This window comes from Aphelocoma coerulescens, assembly GCF_041296385.1.
Source record: "Aphelocoma coerulescens isolate FSJ_1873_10779 chromosome Z unlocalized genomic scaffold, UR_Acoe_1.0 ChrZ, whole genome shotgun sequence".
NCBI lineage: Eukaryota > Metazoa > Chordata > Aves > Passeriformes > Corvidae > Aphelocoma > Aphelocoma coerulescens.
In genome coordinates, this window is record NW_027184085.1 from 25,139,568 (window position 1) to 25,162,360 (window position 22,793).

General features: G+C 40.2%; 2 protein-coding genes across 3 annotated transcripts; one reads left to right on the top strand and one right to left on the bottom strand.

The window, feature by feature from the left end:
* Nucleotides 1-2,568: 2,568 nt before the first annotated feature.
* Nucleotides 2,569-12,012, bottom strand: UTP15 (UTP15 small subunit processome component). Of its 2 annotated transcripts, XM_069001638.1 has the most exons (12): nt 11,814-12,012; nt 11,384-11,476; nt 11,115-11,299; nt 9,800-9,978; nt 8,917-9,042; nt 8,108-8,243; nt 6,896-6,980; nt 4,694-4,843; nt 4,417-4,518; nt 4,079-4,212; nt 3,529-3,587; nt 2,569-3,022 (listed from the first exon to the last, which is right to left on the bottom strand). In XM_069001638.1, exons 1-12 carry the CDS (start codon nt 11,901-11,903, stop codon nt 2,793-2,795), a joined length of 1,569 nt encoding a protein of 522 aa, XP_068857739.1. In that variant the 5' UTR covers nt 11,904-12,012; the 3' UTR covers nt 2,569-2,792. The 2 variants fall into 2 exon arrangements, with proteins under 2 accessions (XP_068857739.1, XP_068857738.1); XM_069001637.1 differs by having other exon boundaries at nt 11,115-11,476.
* Nucleotides 12,013-12,102: 90 nt separating this feature from the next.
* Nucleotides 12,103-21,588, top strand: ANKRA2 (ankyrin repeat family A member 2). Its single transcript, XM_069001809.1, has 9 exons — nt 12,103-12,387; nt 12,803-13,191; nt 15,209-15,367; nt 16,741-16,806; nt 18,115-18,212; nt 18,373-18,498; nt 18,896-18,962; nt 19,054-19,134; nt 20,778-21,588. The coding sequence occupies exons 2-9, from the start codon at nt 12,891-12,893 to the stop codon at nt 20,831-20,833; spliced, it is 954 nt and encodes a 317-aa protein (XP_068857910.1). The 5' UTR covers nt 12,103-12,387; nt 12,803-12,890; the 3' UTR covers nt 20,834-21,588.
* Nucleotides 21,589-22,793: the final 1,205 nt, after the last annotated feature.

Consider the following 22,793-nt stretch of genomic DNA (forward strand, 5'->3'; position numbering starts at 1 on the left):
TCCCCTCCCTGGCCCTACTGGCCGCGCTGCTTTGGATGCAGCCCAGGACACGTTTGGCTCTCTGGCCTGTGAGTGCACATGAGCGTCACGTCCAGCCGCTCACCCACCAGCACCCCCAAGTCCTTCTCAGCAGGGCTGCTCTCCGTCTCTTCATTCCCAGCCTGTGTTGATACCAGGGGTTACCCTGACCCAGGTGCAGCATCTTGCACTTGGTCTTATTGAACTTCATGAGGTTCACATGGGTCCCTTTCATGAGTCTTTCCAGGTCACTCTGGAAAGGGACATCCCATCCTTCAGGTGTGTCAACTGCACCACTTGACTTTGTATCATCTGCAAACTTGCTGAGGGTGCAGTTTATCCCACTGTCTGTGATTGATGAAGACATCAGATGGTACCAGTTCCAATATGGATTTCTGAGGGACACAGCTCGTATACCATTGATCTCCATCTGGACATTGAGCCCTTGACCATTACCCTCTGGATGCAACCAACCAACCAAATTCTCATCCACTTAACAGTCCAACCATCAAATCCATCTCTCTCCACTTTAGATCCAACTAATCGCTATTTTAGTCTAACTTCTTCTGATGCTTCTGCTAGCCACACGTCAAACTTTAAAGCACTACAATGGACAGATACATACCTTAGACATGAATATTTTCAGTAAGAACTGAAAGTATGTTTTATGTCCGGGTTAGTGGTTTTCAAGCCATAGAAAACTATGCTGCCAAGAGAAATGTGCATCTTCAACTCCAAGCAATACTGGTTCACAGAATAAGGAGGCTCCAAGATAAGCCTCCCCACCACCCCCACTCCCAAAAATTAATTCTGTGTGAAATCTAAGTGATATTGCCTGATTAAGTCACACAATTATGAGAAGTACATGGATTTCCTAAAAGACAAAAGCAGGTTCAGGTCTATTAATATAAACAAAATAAAAATTAAAAATAGTTAACTAAGCAGCAAGGAAACTAGAAGTTTGAAGTTTGTGTGAACCTGCTCCTTGTTATTACCTGCTATCATTCTAAGTCTTCAAAGCCAATAAATCCCAGTAGTCAGGAACATACATTGTTCACAAAGTAATTTAGCGACAGACCAGATACCACTCCATGCTCTTCAGTCATCAATTGTTAAGATTTTAGATAGAAGTTGCAAAACTGGTCTAGCTATTTCTACTACTGATATCTACCTTCCAATGCCACACATGAGCAAATTAATGTTACAAGAAATTCCTATTACATCTCAAACAAATTCTAGGCCTGGGGAAAATGTAAGTCATAAAACAGGTTAAGAACGAACTTCTACCCTACTGTCATACTACATGTACGCAACAGCCTTTGGCACATCTCTCTTCCCAATGTATTCATACTGATCCAGCCCTGCTTGAAGTTAAAATAAACCATTACCCTAGCATTCAAACACAGACTAATAACAATATAGACTCAAATTCCATCTACTGTGCATTGAAAGTGACAGAATTACACAAAAATTGTATTTTTTCACTGCTGTGCACTTATTATTTTAATTTGAATTAATTCCCCTTTAGAAGTATCACCTGTTTTCTAGAAAATTATAATTCATAAATGCATATGCATCATTAAAAAAAACCTAAAAACTAAAAACTTTTTCAATATACATAAGCATGCACTTCTTGAGTCATTCTGCTGTGCCCTGTGAATTCATGGAAACCTTAAATGGAGATGATGGAGGGAGAGAAAAAACAATGTAGTCAAGTGTTATCAAATGTGTAGGCTGTTTTGTTTGAATTTCCAAAAATGTGAGATGGAGAATAAACCCTTAAAAATATCTTCCCCCTGCCCCTCCCTCCTTCCCAACTCTGCCTCCTACCCCAGTGGCACAGGGACACAGGGAATGGGGGTTATGGTCAGTTCATGACCTATGGCTTCTCCCACTGCTCAGGGAGAGGAGTCCTTCCCCTGCTGCACCGTGGGCTCCCTCCCATGGGAGACAGTCCTCCATGAACTTCTCCAGCATGAGTCCATCCCATGGTCAACAGCCCTCCCCAAACTGCTGCAGCGTGGGTCACTCTTGCACGGGGTGCAGTCCTTCAAGGACAGGCTGCTCCAGCCTTGGAGCAGGGCCCCTCTCTCCACGCATCTCCCACTGGATCACAGCCTCCTCTCAGACATCCACCTGCTCCACTGTGAGTCTCCTCCATGAGCTGCAGGTGGATCTCTGCATTCCCCATTGATCTCCTTGGGCTGCAGGGGCACAGCTGCTTCACCATGGTCTGCACCATAGGCTCCAGGGGAATTGCTGCACCTGGAACATCTCCTGCCCCTTCCTCTTCACTGACCTCGGTGTCCACAGGGTTGTTCTTCTCACATGTTCTCACTCTGCTCTTCTCTGGCCAGAATTACAACTGCATAATAACTTTGTTATCACCATTTCTAGTTGGCCCAGCCTTGGCCAGCAGTGGGTCCATCTTTGGAACAAGGGATTGGTTCTGCCAGACACGAAGGAAACTGCTGACAGTTTCTCACAGAAGCCATCCAGCTACCAAAAATTAGGCCATGTAAACTCTTGAGAAGTTATGTAACTCCGAAATAAAACTTTAAAATTTAATTTTTTGAAAAATATTGCATGGACAATCTTGAAAACGTCCTTCTCTTTCTCTGTCTTCAGTAATCAAGCCTATTCAGCAACACAGTTTAAAAGACAGAAGTTCAACATAGAGAGGCTTATTTTTAAAGTCACTATTATAAGAAGTTACCAAGAGAACAGGTCATGTCTTTCAGGTCCATAATTGTGACAATTTGCTGTAATGAGTGTCAGTAACTCCTGTTTGTTTCAATGATCTCTGTAAGACCATTTTGTTCTCTTTTGTTCTCTTCTAGACACGTATCTCTTTTCTTAGTAAAAGTAGCAAACAGTGTATCCATCATTCCCAAAACTTCTAGTAGCTCCTCTTGATAGTCAATTTCTTTTCCGATAGCTTCCTGAAGTTTCAAGAACTGTTTATCAACAATTGCTGACTGCCCAACCACAGGCTGATAAATGTCTGTAAAGAAAAATATCAGTTAAGAATCCACAGATGTACAAAAAGGCAAAAGTTTTATTAGCTAGTTAGAGACACACTTAAGGATTCTAGCACAAGTCCAACATTCTGAAAAACTAAGACAACTTTAATGTTGTCTGTTCTGAAAACAGTCGTCGTATGTACTCACAGCAGCAGTATGTCCAACTAACAGAAACAGAAGTTTTTATGACCTCAAACACTATTTTTACCTCACTGAATAAGAAAAAGCTACTTGTACTATGAAAACACAGATCCATGAAGTATCAAAGATACTTAAGAGACCATGAGGAGCTTCCTGCAGCCTGTGCAAATCAGATTCTGACTATGGTCAAAGTTATCTGGAAATATCTTTTTTGGATCATTCTCTTGACACTAAGTCCACACTTTAAACAAACTCATAAACATTTGGTTTCTTTAAACTGTAGCACTTTCAATCTTATTTCCAAGCTAGCTATATGGCTTTGAGCATCTTTTTTGTGTTGTCTTACCAGTGATCATATCAGCAACAGTCACCAGCACAGGAGTAAATCTAGGCTCAATCACACGCCTGCAAAATTAGAAGACATTCCAATTTTACTGGTTTTGTCAACTGCACTCCACCACTTCCAAGAAGCTTTCTCACACAGGCATACAGACAAATTTTTCTTGATGAAGAGACATCACAGCACACCAGTCAGAGATGCAAGTCAAAAAAACTCACATACATGGTATTTACCCTCCTCCTTTCAGGAAGGCAGTGGGGGTTGGAGGAGTGGCAAAAAGCCTCGAGTACATAAAAACACAAGTTCCATCAGGGAGACAGAAAATAACAGACTAAGGGTAGAGTGTCTGACAAAGAAGTAGAATAACCATACTATCAGCAAAACTGTTCTGTGCTAACAGGTAAACTGTTTTAAACCTATCCCAAAACCTTGGTAATCAGAATGGAAAAGGCATGTGAGATTTCAAGAGTACCAGTGTTCTACCTGTGATCTGTGGGAAGTTATTAGGAAAGAGAAGTGTCAAAATAGTCAGAGGGAACTCATGTTAAAATAATACCTTGCCACAAAGGTAAGCAGGAGATTAACTTGTTTCTCATCTCGGCCTGCAAGTGCACTTCTCAGCGTTCCTCTGCGATGCAGTTCCTGCATGACTGCAACCGTGACTTCAGGAGTATGAAGCATGATGGGTGGCTGGACACATATAAGAAGAGTTTAGTACCAAAGCAGTATCTTTACACACAACAGAGGACTGACTAGTATCAGCAAAACCAAAATGGAACCCAGCTTAGATTCCTTTCTAGTTATACACTAAAATAAAATTAGTATGACATACAGGGAAAATTAACATCAGGTGACAACACAAAACTTTGATGAGAAGAAAACCCAATGCCTCACCTCCAGTACTGCATCCAGAGCCTTGGAAGACTGAAAGCTCCTCAGCAGCTTGTCATATTTTCTCAAAACACGTTTTACAGGTTTACTGACACAGAAGTCTTCCTAGAATTCAAAAAAAGACTTCAGAATAAGACAAATACACACACACATAATAGATTAGATATATTACCATGAATAATCTTATATATTCCCTCTCTTCCCTTCCTCCAATTTAGCCCATTCCAAGAAACCAATTTTTCAGAAATGTTTCAGCACATATTTTCTTACCACCTCATACCTGTTTTGGCATGTAAGTTCTTCCTTTCACATAGGTTCTATACACTGGTTGTCTCTTCTTTTGCGACTTTTCATTCTTTTCTTCCGGCTTCCTGTGCTTAACATTTAGCACCCCATTGGTCATGCCTACAACTATGGTTTCATCTTCAGGCTAGCATAAAGAAATCACAGAGTTAGGACCCAGGGTTTTTACTTGTGCTCTATCATGCACATATGTGCTCTTTCATGCACATTTTTATGCTTCATGATAAGGTTCGAAACATAGCATCATAGATGATTTAAGGTGGAGGGCAGTTCTTTGAGGTTCGGTGATTGAATACTTTGTTCAAAACAGGGACTGCTTCAAGGCTATGCTCATAAGCAGCATTACAGACTGACTAGTGAACCAAGCTCATTGATTCATTAACACCCTTCTGTAACTATAAGGTTTTGTTTTTTGCAGCGGCATACAACTACCTTTGGCTATTAGGTGCCATACAGCAAGCATGAGCAGAACCTGTGAGAAAGCAAAGCTATCAAAGAACAGTAGAATTTTGAGAAACAACTGAAAGTTGTTCAAAACACCAGTCACTGGTATATGTAATTTCACTTATAGGTATAAATTTCACCCAGAAAAATTGTGGATGCCCCATCCCTTGAAGTGTTCAAGGCCAGGCTGGATGGGGCTTTGAGCAACCTGGTCTAGCAGTGCCCTTGCCCAGGGCAGGGGGGATGAAACTAGAGGACCTTTAAGATCCCTTCCAATCCAAGCCATTCTATGATTCTCTGATATGATAGAAGTCTACAGAATTATGACAGGTATAGCTGGAGATCAGCTGGTCAATATCTCATTTAAGGGCATCAATGGAAGATTGATGGTTCAAGTGGAACAATAGGAAGCAATTCTTCACACAACAAGTATCAGAAATGTGGAACTCCTTGTCAAGGAATCTAGGCAAGGTTTCAAGTTTATCCAAGCTCAAGGAGAGACTGAACAGGCTTATGCACTAGAATTTTGTTAAATTACACAAAAACTACATTTGTTTAATTACACTTTAATGAGTTAATTTCTCATCAGAAAATGAGTTTGGAATTTGGGAGAATATCAGCAAATTTATCACACACACTTGCCCTGGGTTTAATTTTCTATACACACCTACTTATGGCTGGCTATAGTTGGAAGCAGCGTCTGAAATTAGACCCGCTTTTGGTTTGACTCAGTAAGGGCATTATAATGTTCTCATATAACCATTTAAAATTAAAATGGTTTAGTCAATAGAAAGCAAAAGATTATGCTTCAAAAGATGTATTACACACACTCTAGAGATGCTAAACTACAGGTATTGCATATTTTGCAGATGCCATAGGGTCTTAAAAGGCTATGGATTCTGTACACTCCACCTCAAAAGAAAAAAAACTCAAAGTTCATTTTAACTCAGCTCCCTAGGTAATATGCTAGGAAATGAAGAAAGGAAGACACTCCCCACACCCACTTTCCTCTACATTCCAGCAGAGCAGGACAATAGTAAAGTAGCAAAGCTACTAAAGATCCCTCACAGCCCCATTCACATGTCCTTCAGAGGCCACGTAAGGGGGTGACTACATGACAACAGTACTGTTTAAAAACTGGTGCTAGCCTCCAAATTTCTGGCCAGCAGGTCACTTATCCACTGGAAATCAAGCGCTTCAGAGAAGTAAAAGTCTCTGCTGTCTGCTTCCAAGACAATAAGACACATGCCTTGACAAACTTGTTTATTGCTCACACCCTCTTCTTTCTTCCTCAGACCAACCTAACACCACCAACTTCTAAAGCAAGTTCACACCCTATTCTAAATTTCTCAAAAAAGTAACTACTTTTTTTTTACTGCTGCCATGCAAAAGGACTCACAGCACTCCTGAAAGGCAAAAGGTGAGTACAATCTTCTTGAAGTCAAAGAACCTCCCTTCTAAAGTGAATACTTTCCCTGTCATGTACACTGTCATTCATAAACACATGATTTTGTACTGATCTAGTCAGGTAACATCTGCTATTTGAATCTATTATGTTTAAAACCTCTTAGTGATTGTTACTCAGGAGAAATATATTCCATCACCCTACTTTGCATGTACAGCATTCTTCTGGAACACCCAATAGCCATGAAAGCTATATGAAAGCAACATTTACTTTAGTGACTTAAAAGGTATCAGGAATTACCTTATCTAGCAAGACTTCTAATATACTTACCGACAATGCAAGACTGAGGATGGATGTTGCATAGTTGAAGCTGTGGACTACTTTGTAGGACGTAGTACTGTAAATCTTCACATGCCTACACAGAAGGGTAAAGATAAAAACATTGTTAGTAAAGCTTTACTGTAGTCATTTTACAGGAACTTCATCGCTCTCATCTTATCTATAGATCATTTAGGAAAGCTAAGTATTAATACAGTGTATTCCTCACACTACCGTTGAGCTTCTTAGGTATAACTCCTCCTGCAACAGAAAGGTTCTGTTAAAAGATATCCACAAGTCAAGCCAGGATTGCTCTTACCCCAAACAAAGGTGAAAATGGGGCAGAAACAGAAGAAATTGAAGGCAGATGTATTGACTATTTGAATTCAGAAATGCATATTAGTAAAACACTAGGAGAGCATCTCTTCATATTTGTTGTTAGATGTTAAATACAAGATCTACTAGCAATTTCTGTAAATCCATAGATATTCTTGTATCCAGCTGCCCCTTAGAGGTTTGGTTGGAAATATGAAATATTTAACAAATTGGAAACCAAAATATTATCTTACAAGGATAAACTTTAGTGTTATGCAATCATAAAGCCTGAGGTAGCCTAGGAAATACATGAGGGAAGAGGAAAACAGACCCACTGTCACTTCAGACCACTTTGTATTTCTAATGTCTCAGAGACAAGAGACCAAGTACCAGTACTCAGCAACTGAAACCAAACAAAAAAGCGAAGAGCTCATGTTCACCTGCACTCTTGGGTACAAAAGCAACAGCAGAGAGACACAAAACCCAGGCTTTTTAAAGGTGAATATTAATACACTTTTAGCTATTTAAACTGTATTAGAGTTAAGAATAGTTAATTTACAAAGACTGGAAAGGTCAGTTTAGAGATTTAAAAAACCAAACACTCATTTAGAAGTTCCCCATCTGCATTCCCAAAAGGCACACACTGACATTCAGATCAGTAAGAGGAAAAGGTTAAGATGTATCACAGAATCACCCTATGGTTTGAGTTGGAAGGAACCTTTTAAAGCTCATTTAGACCAAGGTCCCTGCAATAAGCAGGCACAGCTTCGCAGAAGGTACCCTGGCCCCAAGACGTGTGCTCATATAAAGCCCAAAAAACACACACAGATTCACAGTGATGTGTAAGACCTTTCAAAGAAAAAGAGTCCTAAAGAATGTAAACATAATGAAGCCACAAAGTACACCAACCTGTCCAGGGATCCTGACAATAGCCTTTGTCCAGAGCTGTTCAGGCACAAACAAGTTACAGTTTTATGGTGATTTTTAAGTGAAACTAGTAACTGTCCACCTTTTAGTACATCCCAAACTTTGACGTATCGACCTCCTGAAGAGAAAGTACACAAAACACTTTACATATGTACATATTTATGCTTCTCTGAAGTTTTCACAGAGTGATGCAGTACCTCCTTCACTGGTACCTTTAACTCCTAACAGTCTTCTGTACCTACTCACCATCCTCTTCCATTCTATCTCCTGGCACAAGATACATTACAATCCTGCTCTTTTTTACACCATTCTGACTGAACCATTCTCCAACCATATTCATTACCCAAAAAAAATCTATAAACTATGGGGTTACAGTACTTCTGATGCAATGGCAAGAAGAGACTAAAAAGGCTTGTCAACATTAAGAGAAACATACAGTCCCATCTTTTCAAAACCTAAGTATGTTGACTGCTTCACTTTAGAAGTGGACCAATTAGAGCCTGTATTTGTCATTAAAAATGTCTTTGGAAAGGGGGGGAACAGCAACTACAAGAATATCAAAACAAAGACAAAAAGAAAAGACCCCTACTTGCACCCTCCAGATAAACACAGATTCCTGCAGAAGATATTTGAGAAATCCATCTGTCACATCACTTACTAAATCATTATCAAACTAATATCATCACATCATTATCAAACTAAAACACCACACAAAAAGTAAGTAGCTGAAGTATTTCTCAAAATTAGGACCACAGAAAAGAAATTTGATTTATCTGATTTTATAGAATTACCTGCAGATACTAGAAGTCCACCAGATGGGAACAGAAGCACGCTCTCCACAGGATGGCCATGTTCTATTGTCATGACACTACTCTTTGTTCGTGCATCAAACAGTTTCACAGTGTGATCATAGGAACCTGCAAATACCACCATAAATAGCTTCAGTTTCATAATTTCAACTATTTCAGGAACTAAAACAGCCATGTCCTACCATCTAAAGGAGTCCTGGCTAATAGCAATAGTTTTCCATAAACCATACATGTAAAAACACCTTGTGATTTACCTTGGTTAATATCTAAGGCAACATAAATTTTCTAATTCTAGCCCTACCTACATGTCAGTCTGTGAAAGTAATCTGTTTTCATTTCATTTCTATTAATCAAGTGTATTTGTAACAATTAATATCAGGCAACATGATAAACCCTAGCATCTTGTGCCTCCTGAAAAAACGAATACTAGGTTTTCTCACAGCAGTTTTCCACAGACTGACAGAAAGCTCCTGCTAGGAAAACCAAAAGCAACTGGTTCTGAATAACTCCACATGACCTCAACTTCTTGAGTCTGCCAGTTATGGGCTGTACAGACTAGTGTCCTGCTCCAGAAACTTGGTAAAACCCTTCAGCTGCTCCCAGCCAAAGGATACATTCACAGTATTTTCTTAACTTGCAGAAATTAGTCAGAACAGTTCTGTTAACCTTAATAGGCTAAACCAAAAACTCAGTTAAACTTAGTTCCTGCAAAGTTTCCCTAAAACATCGATGTCAAGCTTAAAAAGCAAGCAAAAAAAAGAAAACAATAAAGTAGGCATTGCACAGGGAAACTGATCCTTCATGACTAAAATACAATTTAAAAAATTCAATCCAAAAGAAGCATATATAAAAAATAAAACCAAACCTGTTATGAAGACATCTGCATTCACTTTACTTGCACAGCCACATCTCACATAGTCAGTATGTTCACTGTATGAGACGATTTCTGTGGCACTTGGAATATCCCACAAATTTGACAAATAATCATCACCACCAGAAAATATTCGGTATTTATCAGACAGGAAGCCCACTACATGAACTGGTCTAGAAAACAAAGTCCACAATATCCAAAGTAAAAATAAATTCATGTTTCAAGAGTTCTTTAAAACTGCTCTAACTTAGAAGCGCCGTGGTTTATATCAGAATTTACAAAGCCTCTCCATAACAGCAAATTTTAAGTATGACTGGTTTGAATGATGTTCTTGTCCTTTAAAATCACTATTGAAATCTTTGCTATCACCATAACATCCCGACAGATGTTGGCAGAAGCACAGGCATGCAAATCTTACTGCAGTTAACCTAGCCATTATAACATAACACCTAATTTACAAACAGACCTCAAACAGAAACACTCTCAAGATCGGTCTGGGTATGTCCCACGCAAAGGCGGGTTCTTGATGTTCTATGTAGATAAAATGCACATTGATCTTTAATAGCACAGAAATCTGTTGATGCATTATCATTGTCTTCTCCTCACTGATACATCAGAACTCCTAACTTCTTCTCCACCCCACGCTACCATTACGTATTTTTTCTGTTTTGTTTTTGGAGCTTTTTCTTAAGGGATTCCTACTTTTCCTGGCATGTTTCTTCACTGCTTTGGTTTAGACACTTTTCTAGAACTCTTCTCCTACCAGCATCATAATAAATGATGATAAGGAGATAAAATGTGCTTATCAGTGCAATGAACTCATAAGACTGTATCTACACAACTTATTAAGAGACACCTAGCTGAAACAGAAAATATATTTACTCTTCTACATACTTGATGCACACTTAGAATTTCTTAAAAACTTCCTCCAACTTCAAATTTAATTTTAAAATCTACTTTCCAGTAAGATCTATATGAGACAATTGAAAGCAATGTAAACCAGTATTCCACAGATTTTCTGCAGCATGTGAAGCAGACATATAATTTAACATAAATACTGTATATTGGTGAAGCATTGGAACAGGTTGCCTGGAGAAGTTGTGTATGCCCCTTCCCTGGAAGTGCTCAAGGCTAGGCTGGGTGGGCTCTGAGCAACCTGGTCTAGTAGCAGGTGTTCCTGCCATGTGGCAAGGGGGCTGGCACAAGACGATCTTTAAGGTTAAACCATCCGGTCTGTGGCGAGTCTGTGATGTGCAAATACAGCAAAGAAGTTTATGCACACAAAGGAAACAAACCAATCCTGTCTTACTTAGTATGACCCTCAAACTGCCTCAGTGGTGCTTTGCCGCTGATGTCGAAGAGGCGGATGACGCTGTCCTCGCTGCCGGCGGCGAGCAGGCGCCCATCGTCCCTGTACGTGGCACAGTACGCGGCATCCCGGAAGCGAGAGAATGTCTTGATGGGCTCCTGGGAGTACCGGCCATAGATGTGGATCTGCCAAAACAAGACAGCATTACATCTTGTTGTGTGATACCAACCGAAGGACAAGAGCGTAAAAGCCTCAGGAAAGCCACTTACCCTCGAGGATGCTGTGACAGCATAGTTATATGGCGGGACTGGGGAGAAGTCAATTTTATTTACTGCACCGAATTCCTTTATCTGAACAGGTGTCTAAAACAATTGCAATAAGGATCATTAAATACACATAAGCACGCCATCAAGTACGAAAACAGCAAAATAAAAGCTATTCTTCCTACAAAGAGCTCAGAACTCCATTAGAACCAAAGCGTCTTTTAAATACAACGATAGTGAGTTTCACTTCAGCCACGTAACTACTGTTCTTGTAATTTTTTTCCAATTCTCACATTACAACTGATCCATTACTTACGTGTTTTGAGATAAAAAACTAACTCGTGAGTGTTTAAAAAAAAAATTAATTGCAGGAAAGCAGGGGGGGAAAAAAGCATTCTGGGGCAGTAACTGCGGGTGTGAGGCCGCCTCCTCCTACCTTGTATCCCCGCCAGTAGAGCGTGTCCTGCGTGACCCTCTCCCCGAGCTTGGGGCATGCCTGCACCACCACCGGCTTGTAGGCGGCCATGGCGCGCGGGGCCGGGGCAGGCGGGGCTCAGCGGAAGAGGCTCGGGAAGGGCCGACGGGCTCCCGGTAAACGGGACACGCTGCGCCCCAGCGATGGCGGGCACCGCGCCGGCCGCGAGGAGAGGAAGCGCAGGCGCACCGGCATTGCGTCATCAAGGCGCGCCTCTCCCCGGCCAATCGGCGGAGCGGCGAGCCCTCACTTCCGGCCGCGGCGGCCGTGGCCGAGAGGCGCGGTGAGGCCGGGAGCCGCGCCGGTGTGTGCCCGCGCCTGTCCCCGCGCCGTGCGGGCGTCCCGCCCTCGGGCCTTGCCTCCCGGACTGTCTCTAGGGTGAGGCGACGTCTCCAGGCATTCCCGGAGCTGCGCGAAGCCCGGCCCCCATCTGAGGCTTCCCGCTGTACTGTGAGCAAGCCCCGAGTATTGTGTGGTTACCTTTGTCGGTTTAAAAGGGATTTGGGTTTTTTTCCTACGTACGTAGGAGACGTAGGTAAGAGCAATTTATGTTACTCAGGTTGCGAAAGACATAAAGGGGCTTAAAGGCAGTTTAACTTTTCCTCCAAGTTTAATGTTTTTAGGAAATAAAGTAATCTTCTTGTAGTTTTTTCCTGGCTTGGTATAAATCTGGTTGGTTGTCGTGTGGTGGTTTTTTGTTGCAAGTAGGCAAATATTTCGAAGCATCATTTCGATGGAACTCCTACTGGCTTAATTACGGAATTTGCTTTAAACATCCAGATGCTGAAACATAAATGGAGAATTCGGTCACTAACTTGTGATAGCAAAAAGGTTCATACTTCACCAGTGTTTTGAGTGGCAAAACTAAATGCTGTAAGCTTAAATGAAGTTGGATGTGTTTTTATGCGTTGTTTTACAGAATGTTCTTAATCTTTGTTACATCTGTTCAGTTGCAGGTTGTTCAAAATATTGGGCTTGACTGGCCAGAATTGCTCCTGGCTGGAAACAATGAAGCACCATTTTGCATGAAACTTTTACATGACTGAGATCATGGCGTCTTCAACAAACTTAGATGTTGGGGCTCAGTTAATTGTGGAAGAATGCACCACGAGCTACAGCCTTCCACCCATGCCAGACATAAAAGTGGAGCATCAACTTGACACCAGCACAGAGGAAGGCCCAGCTCAGAGTGTCACCATGGGGATGAAATTCATTTTGCCAAATAGATTTGATATGAATGTCTGCTCACGATTTGTGAAGTCTTTGAATGAGGAGGACAGTAAAAATATTCAAGATCAAGTCAACTCTGACCTTGAAGTTGCATCTGTCTTATTTAAAGGTTGAATTTATGGTGCAAATCATTATCTGTGGGCTGTGTCATCCTGTTAAATTATTATGTTTTCTGAAAAAAAAAAAAGCTTCTGCCTTATATGTATATCGATCATTTTTCTAAGATTTGTTCCTCTGACATTTTTTGTTATATGGCTAATGTATTAATAATGTAAAATTAACTTCCTCCAAGATTATTTTTTCTATCACATTTTAAATACTTATATTGATTGAAAAACCAGTGGCTCAAAAAGTCTCTTAAGTTAGTAAGAGCTGATGCTGATTATGAAAACAAGCTGCTTCTGTATGGCATGTCCTACAGCAGTATGCTTCTTCCCAAAACACTACTGAAAGCACTTCAGCTTCAGTAGTTTTCAACAGCATGTTGTATCTTTTCATGAGTATGATGAAAAATAACAGGCCATGTGTGTTTATCACTGTGGCTGAACAAAGCCTCTAGTTGTACCAATGGGCTTGCCAGTGTAGCTTCAGACTACTTGAAAGCAAATGCTGCTCCAGCATTTGGATCCCTGCAGCTAATCCAGCCATTTCTGGGCAGCTTAATCAGAACTGATCCATGCTTTTTCATGGCTGAGGATATTCATACAGAGCAAAATTAGGACGTCCATCTACTCCCCTTTAACAATTGTGGTTTCTAGCACTTGCTGTCATATTTCAGACTGTTGGGTGTGTATTTTTTCATGAAGTTCATGTCACCTATTTCTTGTAACAAATGCAAACACAGGCCTACTTTGAATTTTGATGGTTTCACTGACTTGTGTTGTTCGGCTGCAGCTCAGCCATTGCAGTTTTCAAACTTTTTAGATTCGTCTCAAGTGCTCACTAGCAGAGTCTGAGCAGCAGATTTAAGCCCATCAGCAATAGGGTCGTTTTTCTGAGGTAACATTTGTAAATCCCTTAGAAGTAGTCCTGCAAATCCAGGGACCACAGGCCAAAATCTGCAGTAGGACTCTTAATTCAGTGTGGTCAGTTGTAGCTGTTAGATTGGCAAACAAAACATAATTTTGTTTTCTTTCTGTTACACTCTACTTCTTTTAATTAGTTCTTTCCCTGAATTTGTGCTTGCATTTATGATGAAGGTTCTCTATGGTGTTAATTCACTGTGTGTGTTAGTTAGCTTCCAGTCATTAATTACTCGTGCACACTGGTGTCAGATCAATTAAGCCAATATGGAGTTTAATCCTTCAATATGTCTTTCCAGTATTTAATCAGTTAGCTTTTTAAAAATTACTTAGCTTTTTAAAAATTGCTTAGCTTTTCAGTTCTTTCTCAAAACCAAAAGCTACTTTTGAGAATTAGAAGCCAAGACAACATACAAGTATATTCTATAATAAAATGCCATTAGCTTCTCATTAGCTTCTAAGAGAAGGCAAGAAAAGTTAATATGAAGGAACACATCAACAGTGAATGACTTCCTGAATTCTAAGTGGTGATCTGCTGTTGCATTTTATCTAAGTTAGTGTGGAACATATCTTCCTGCTGGATAAGTATTCATCAGGCTTTCATTATGCTGTTAACATTTTATCCAGGAGTGGGAGGAGCCTCAGTGAAGAAAGTTAATGAAGGTTGTCTCCACTCATGCAGTGGACTGGTTAGGGAGCAGGCAAAGGCTGAGCAGTCTGACCAGAGCTGCATCATGTTACTGCCTTGGAGAGTGTCTATAAGAAGATGACTGGTTAAGTGGAGCCTTCTTACCTAATAAATCCATGCCAGGCATGTTGAAAAATCTAGACAAAGGCTTACCTCATTTAGAGACCAGCTTGTCTCTGGGTGACATTATGCCATACTGAACGTGTAAAGTAGCATAATTGTTCTATGCTAGAAATTAATGCATCCCTTTATTCAGCTTTCACAATACACAATGGAAAAAGCACGTCACAACATCTTAACATGGATTTTAAGGGTCTTGTGATACTGCTACTTTACAGTTTGACTTAGAATCTATGGCTTGCTTTTAATGCTCTTATTAGTATTGAAATCCTGTTTGTGTTTTTTGTTTAATGTAGCCGAGTGCAACAGCCACACTTCTCCTTCCCCTGGTATCCAAGTAAGACATGTTTATACTCCTTCAACTACTAAGCATTTCTCACCAATAAAGCAATCAACTACACTAACTAACAAACACAGGGGAAATGAAGTCTCTACAACACCTCTGCTTGTAAGCTGTAAGTATCCTTCTGCTGTACTATTAATAATTGTCTTGTGAACTGTGTGTTGGATGCTTAACAGATTTATCCTTTTTTTTTTTTCTTTGGTGTTACAATGAACTTTAAGGTAGAAAGAAAACCTGAGATAGTCTTGTCTAGTTTCACATGGGTCCAACTATAAAATAGGTCATCCACCTGATGTATGGAATTCACGACTGAAGTTTATTTTCCAGAAATAATCTAATTCTTGATTTTAAGAGTATAGGTAAGGGCTTTTCTGATTTTTTGCTAAGTTGTAAGTTAATGTACTTCATGCCCCTGTTTTCAGAATTTGTGCATCTTAAAATTAGATGATTGGTAAATGCTGCAGAATACTTAAGATGTAATGTAATATAAATAGAGTACTGCAAGTGTCATGATTGTCACAGATCTTAAAAATCAATGAAGTATTATTTGTGCTGGGTTTTTTTTCTAAATTGTTAACCATTTTCTTTATAAATTAATTTGCTGTAATTCATCAGTAAATTATTTCCTCTATAAGTTACAAATCAGTTTTTTATAAAGAAAAATGCTATTTGCATGGGAAAAATTAATCTGGAGCTGCAGTATGGGCCACTGAACAAAATACAGCGTCTTTGTGAACAAACTAAACTTTCATATAGTGACTTGGAAGAGGACAGTGAGCATTTACAGTTCATGTAATCATTGGCTAATTTTGTTACTATATCATGTGGATAATTTATTACATATTAGCCTCCGGAGCACCTCTCAGGCCTGCTCCAAGTTGCAGTTATCAAAACCATGCACCCATGCAGTTTTCCATGGGATCTGAGGTTTTTTCTTCATAATCTCTGAAATAACAAAAAATATCCCACAAGCTTTGTTTTCCCCTCTATATATAGAGTTGTGTATAGTTTTGTAATGTCTGATCTATTCCACATTGTAGTATGTGAGAGTTACACTAGAGGATTTCTTTGTTGAGTAGCAGGGCAGGTCTTCTGGTGATTTAAGTGGGATTTTTAAATTAAACATACTTAATTTATCAAAAGGTATTTGTTTTCATTTGATAAATGGTCTTAACATGATCTTGGGTTGCTGACCAAACAGCAGAGAAGAGAGCATGTTGCTTTGTAAAGAGTCAGTGTGGGAAGTATCTTTGCTTTCAGGAATCACTGCTGCATTGGTTTAAAAATTACCTAAACCTGTGAAAGTCTTTGGAAAATTTTCACTTTTTAAGAGTGATTTAAGTTCAGAGCCTAAGGTGAAATTATCTACACTCTCAGTTCCAAGTTCTGTACTGCTGAAGCCAATGGACGTGTTATGTTCAGCTCCAAATAGAGCAGAATGAAAACTGGTGTATGTAACACATGCTTTTGCTTCCTTTTTTGCAGCTTTATCAGTGCATCAGCTGGCTGCTCAGGGAGAAATGTTATATTTGGCCACACGTATTGAACAAGGTGAGTCAGAAGGAGGTTAAAGGCCTTTTTTTCTTTGGGCCATTTGTGTGCTGTTGTGTTTGACCTTTTCCCCAAAGCTATAAAGTCCTCAATTCTGGTACAAATTGGAGGACATTTGAGGTGTCTGTTTTTTGCAGATGTGGACTGTTGTTTTGCATCAGTCTATTGTTCACTCACTGTATGATTCACATTTTAAATTAAAACATTAACATTAGTAGGAGTAGGTAAATCCCTTCATCATCCTGCTCTCTAGCTATATAGGTAATCCATGGAACTAAGAAAGGAATATGTTAGTTCTGTCACAGCATTTTATTTTATTTTATTTTAAATTTATCTTTGTAATTTAAAACATACTTCTATTAACAGTGGTTTTCCAACTCTGTTTAGTCAATCAGCATGAAGACCTGCATGTCGCTAATTTAAGCCATGGCTCACACCTGCAATATAATAGTACTACACATTCTGAGTAGTGTGACATTTGTGTGTCTGTAATATATATGCAAAATTTCAGCTCTACCTAACAGATTTAGGAATTTAGTAACATTAATAGTATATTCTTACTGCACTAATAGTAATCACCCATGCTTTCAGTGCATCCTTGTTGAAATGTTTCCTGGAAAGTAGGTAATGAGTCACTGAGTCGAAATACTTTGTAATGAGCCATGTATATGAAAAGCAAATCAAATTTGGAGTGTCAGTAGCAGTTAAAAATGCTTATTTTGGTGCTATGATAAGCATGGAATTTTTTAAGTACTTAGATTAAAAAAAAAAATCCAGCTGAAATATTTGTCAGCAGTTGTTAAAAGAAATTATTTTTTTCTTCTTCCAGCTGCACTAGATGTAGACGTTAATTGTTTTCACAGACCACCTTATTGATTACATGAACTTTGTGGGGATTTGAGTTGTTTTATCTATATTGCTGTACAAGTTCATTCTTTACAAGATTGTGTGGCTCACTCTATTGAAAAAACCATGGTCTACAGTATAATACAGGATGTACCTCTATATTTTTCAAACATCCTTATCTTCTTTACAAAGGTGAAGCCCAGATTACAGACAACTTGTAACATTTCTGAGTAAAAACAGAGTTTGATTTATAGAGCTTAAAAACTTAAATTTTAAATTACTAAACTAAAGGCTGAAATTTTACTTTGGTCAGTCAGAATTTTGTTTTTAAAGTTGAGAATGACTTTTAGGTCACACTAGTTCCTGTTGAATAAATGTTCGTGGATACATCAACACGTTTCACCAGCTGATACAGTGCATTAGTGAAAGGGATTACCAAGTTATGTATTTTTCTCTGAACAGAAAATTTAATCAATCATAAGGATGAAGAAGGATTTACCCCTCTGATGTGGGCTGCAGCTCATGGGCAGATAGCAGTAGTGGAATTTCTTCTCCAGAATGTAAGGAAAAAAATCACAATTGATTTTGAATTTATGTACTCTTTAGTTTGTTTTGCTCTCCTAAGTTTGTTGATGGTGCTACAAGCTCAAAAGTTTTAGAGTTAAGGTCTGTGCAAAACCTCAAAGTTGCTTCTTTTTTTAAATTGATACTTTATTTCAGGGTGCAGATCCTCAGATTCTGGGGAAGGGGCGAGAAAGTGCCCTCTCACTGGCCTGCAGTAAAGGATACACAGATATTGTCAAAATGCTGCTCGACTGTGGAGTTGATGTCAATGAGTATGACTGGGTAAGACTCTAGCTTGAGTTTAGTCAGACGCTGCTGTGGTCAGAAAATTGAAGCAGGACATAGCACTGGCTTGGGTTTAAAAGTTGTTCTACCTCTTCTGAAATACCTGAGAGTTTCAAAACTTCCATAGGGTAAGAGAAGTTGGTGCTACTAGTTCTGACTTCTTGGTAGGAAGAGAATGAGACTAATGCTGACTTCTTGTAGAAGTGTGATCTCACAGTTTGAACAACAGACAAAAAAAAGATGGAAGTTGTGAAGATCTAAAACAGAACCTCATTTTTTAAAACCTAGGAAGTTTTCTACTGGTACATGGAAGTATATTGGTGTGTTAAGGAATTACAGTTGCGGACTGACTGCTTAATCGTGAAGTGTCTGAGACATTTCTCTGCTTTTGCAGAATGGAGGCACACCCTTGTTATATGCAGTACATGGGAACCATGTGAAATGTGTAAAAATTCTTCTTGGTAAGCAGACTGTCCAAACCAAATTATCAGTAATAATGTACCATCGGTTCTCATTGTCAGAAATACAAGATTCTATTCCTGTTTTACATAGAAAGTGGTGCTGATCCAACCATCGAAACAGATGCTGGCTATAATTCCATGGATTTGGCTGTAGCCTTGGGCTATCGGAGTGGTGAGTATTGCAAATGTAAACCCTTTTAAAAAAATTTTAGTTTTTACAGCTCCTCATTTATGTAGCTGCTGCAATGGCCTAGTAGAGGCTTTGCACCTCTTAACATGTTACCTTTCCTGCAAGTCTTAATAATCCTAAATGTGTCAGGCCAAAATGGGTAGGAGCTTTCATTCTTGTTTCAGAAAGTCAGGTAATTAGTAAGAAAATGTCACCGACGTGGATCTGTATCAGTGGATACAAATAATGGTGTTTAGGGCTGATGCAGGCATGACTCAGACAAGGGGAGCTGAGCTGCTCCCTCACCCTGTACAAAGGAGTGTGTTACTGGACGGTGGTAAGAGGCTAGCAGCCCTCCTGTACCCCTCACCCTACCTGACTGGCATGATGTGATGTAGTTTGCAAAACCTTCTTCAGTCATATCTGCTCTAGCTCTAATTTGTCTTGGAGGCAGATAGTAATCAGTGAATTACACTTTCACATTTGGTTATGGAAACAAGAAGCAAAGAAGGGACTCCTTACTGGTTTTTTCCCTCATTGCTGCTGTCATTTTGAAAACTGTAAAATGTCTGCCATTACAGAAATGAATGGAATCACAAAGTAAAACCAGCACTTTATGTGTAGCTTCTCCAAGCAGAGCCCTGTGTTTTTGAATGAGCCAGTGTCTTGGTTTAACCCCAGCCAGCAGCCAAGCCCCACGCAGCCACTCACTCACTTCCCCACCGGAGAGATCTGGGAGAGAATTGGAAGGGTGGGAGCTGGAGAACTCATGGGTTGAGAAGAAGACAGTTTAGTAGGGAAAGCAAAGGCTGTGCACACAAGCAAAGCAAAACAAGGAATTCATTCACTGCTTCCATGGGCAGGCAGGTGTTCAGCCATTCCAGGAGAGCAGGGCCCCATCACACATAATGGTGACTTGGGAAGACAAAGCTCCATCCCTCCAAATGTTCCCCCCTTCCTCCTTCATCCCCCCCTTTATGCACTGAGCATGGTGCCACAGGGTCTGGAATATCCCTTTGGTCACTTGGGGTCACCTGTCCTGGCTCTGTCTCCTCCCAATCTCCTAAGCACCCCCAGTCCCCTCCCCAGTGTGGCAGTACCAAAAACAGAAACAGCCTTGGTTCTCTGCAAGCCCTGCTCAGCAACAGCAAAAACATCTCTGTATTATCAGCCCTGAGTTCAGCACAAATCCAAAACACAGCCCCATACCAGCCACTGAGATGAAAATTAACTCTACCCCAGCTGAATCCAGCACAGCAAACTTCACAGATGTCTACATATAAGACTGCTTCAAGAGCTCAATCTCAAAGTGTGTCACAGAAGAAGTTTCTAATAAATGTTTTTGCCTTCTTTCTGTTTGTAGACTAAAAATTTGCTTTCCATGTGCTATCAGCCTATTCAAACCAAAGACCTGATTATGACCCCAAAAAACATCATCTGCCTAACTGGGTGTATTGGTTTTGCATTATATAAGGCTTTTATTCTCTGAAGGAATGCAGACTTTCTTCACAGAGTGAATTTATACGTATCTGGTTTTTATTAAATGATTGTACAGGACAAGCAGGTATCTGCCAGAAAAAACAGTATAACCCTAAAAATACCAAAATAATCAACACTAATTAAGCTCATCTCTTTCTCTGCTTTAGTTCAACAGGTTATTGAGTCTCATTTATTAAAGCTACTTCAGAACATCAAGGAATAATGGTTGGCTCTTCTGCATGTGCCACTTCTTGGCCTGGAGATTTGAACTACTGATTAGCTCTCTAATCGGTGACAAGAGTTGGTTGTTTTGTAACTTCACCTCAGTTCAACTATATGCTGGTTTTAGTTAAGCTTTTTAGTATTCTTTCTCTTCTTTCACTGTTGTTAATACAAATATACATCACCCTTTCCTTTAATATATTTTGTATAATTTTAGAGAAGTCAGTTGCCGTGCAGGAAAAGCTTTGTAAATAAACCCACTTCTGACCATGTAAGTGTTTACACTGAGTACAGTGGGTGGCACTGTGCCAAGTGTCCTACTTCATCACATCATTGATACATATTCACAGGAAAAAATGTGTTTAGATATTGAGGTATATCACCACAGAAAATAGATATCTTTACTGTTAATAATACCAAAATGTGCACTGTGTGTCAAGTTTTCGAGATTCCCCGGTTAATATTTATCCTGGCTGGAGCCAGGACAGGGTTCATTTTTGCAATAGTGAGGAGGGGGACCCAGAGGTTATTCCGTATCACCTCACCGTTGCTAAGGGCACGAGGAGGTCCCTTCCAGGGAGAAGGAGTTCCTTCCAGTCAGGGTGGACTGGCTGCAGTGGAGTCAGGTTGAGCTCTGCAGTGAGCTTTTTTGCATGTGAATCCCTCTCTTTTGCATATTTTTGTTACTAATATTGTTGCTGTTAATGTTTGTTTTCTTACCTCATTGCTGTTTTCAGTAAATTTTTCTTATCTCAACCTGTGATCTTTACCTTTTCTGCCTTGAATTCCCCTTCCCATCTCACCCCAGGGGAAAGCGGGGAGGGAGTGGGTAAGCAAGCAAGCAGCAGTGTGGTTTGAAGAGTCTAAGTGGGAGCACTAAACTGGGCAGTACCATTCCTAAACCACAGCAGTCTTGTTTGGCACCCAATATGGAGCAGGAAGGATTGAGATTACAGATCTGACCAGAGGGGATTGGAAACAAATTTGATCTAAGCATTTGCTGTATTAGGTAGGGAGCCACTGATCACAGTGTTGCTTGGTCTGTTGGTGTGGTGTTGGACCTAACCCTTTATATGTGCCTGTTTGTGCTCCTCCTGATACTATTTTTCAGAGGAGGGAGAGGAATCAGGATTGTTCTGTTGGTGTACTGTGTGACATCAGTTTATGGCATGATAACATCAAGGGCAGTGAGGGTCATTTGGGATGTGTATTCAGTGCTGCTCGCCTACCCTTACCTCATACACTACATTTTGGGACTCCATTAATAGTCATGTCCAATCTGGCAGGGGGAGAGGATGATTTTTCCCCATCTTTTCACTCCTGTTACAAGAGCTTTTGAGAATTTTGAATTCCCTTTGGATGTTAAGGAAAGCATGTTCATGTTGCTAAGTCTGCCAGGTTTCCTCAGTGCGATCTACATCATGTTTAGATATTTCTAGGGAGGTTATTCAGACATCTGCCCTGAAGATGGATAGTTGTGAGTGGCATGGAATGTGGGAGAAAATGGGCCAGCTTTTGAAGAATTATTGTGCTTCAGTGGTTTGGAAGTTCGCCGCTGAAAAAACTACAGGATCCTGATAAAGTGGTAGAGTATGTGAAGGAAAACAGCAGTGGCAGTTCCAGTGAGGCACAAAGTTATGTAATGTGCTGGACCCTGCTACTGTTTCCTGGACGCTGCTTGTCCCTAAGCAGCACCCTCAGGGGAGGAGGAGGAAAGCAGTCCAACAGGCACTGTGGCCACTCAAACTGCAGCTGAACCAGAGGAACAACCTCTGCTGGTAGCAGTCACCTCTATACAGAAGAAGAAATCCAATACCAAATCAGTTCACACAGTGAGGAATGAGGAGGAAGCAGAGTCCTCCTAACAGGAGGAAGAGGCAGGGCCAGAGATAATCACCCCATTTCTATCCCTGGGTGAGCTGTGAGATGCGCAAGAAGATTTCAGCCACCACTCATGAGAG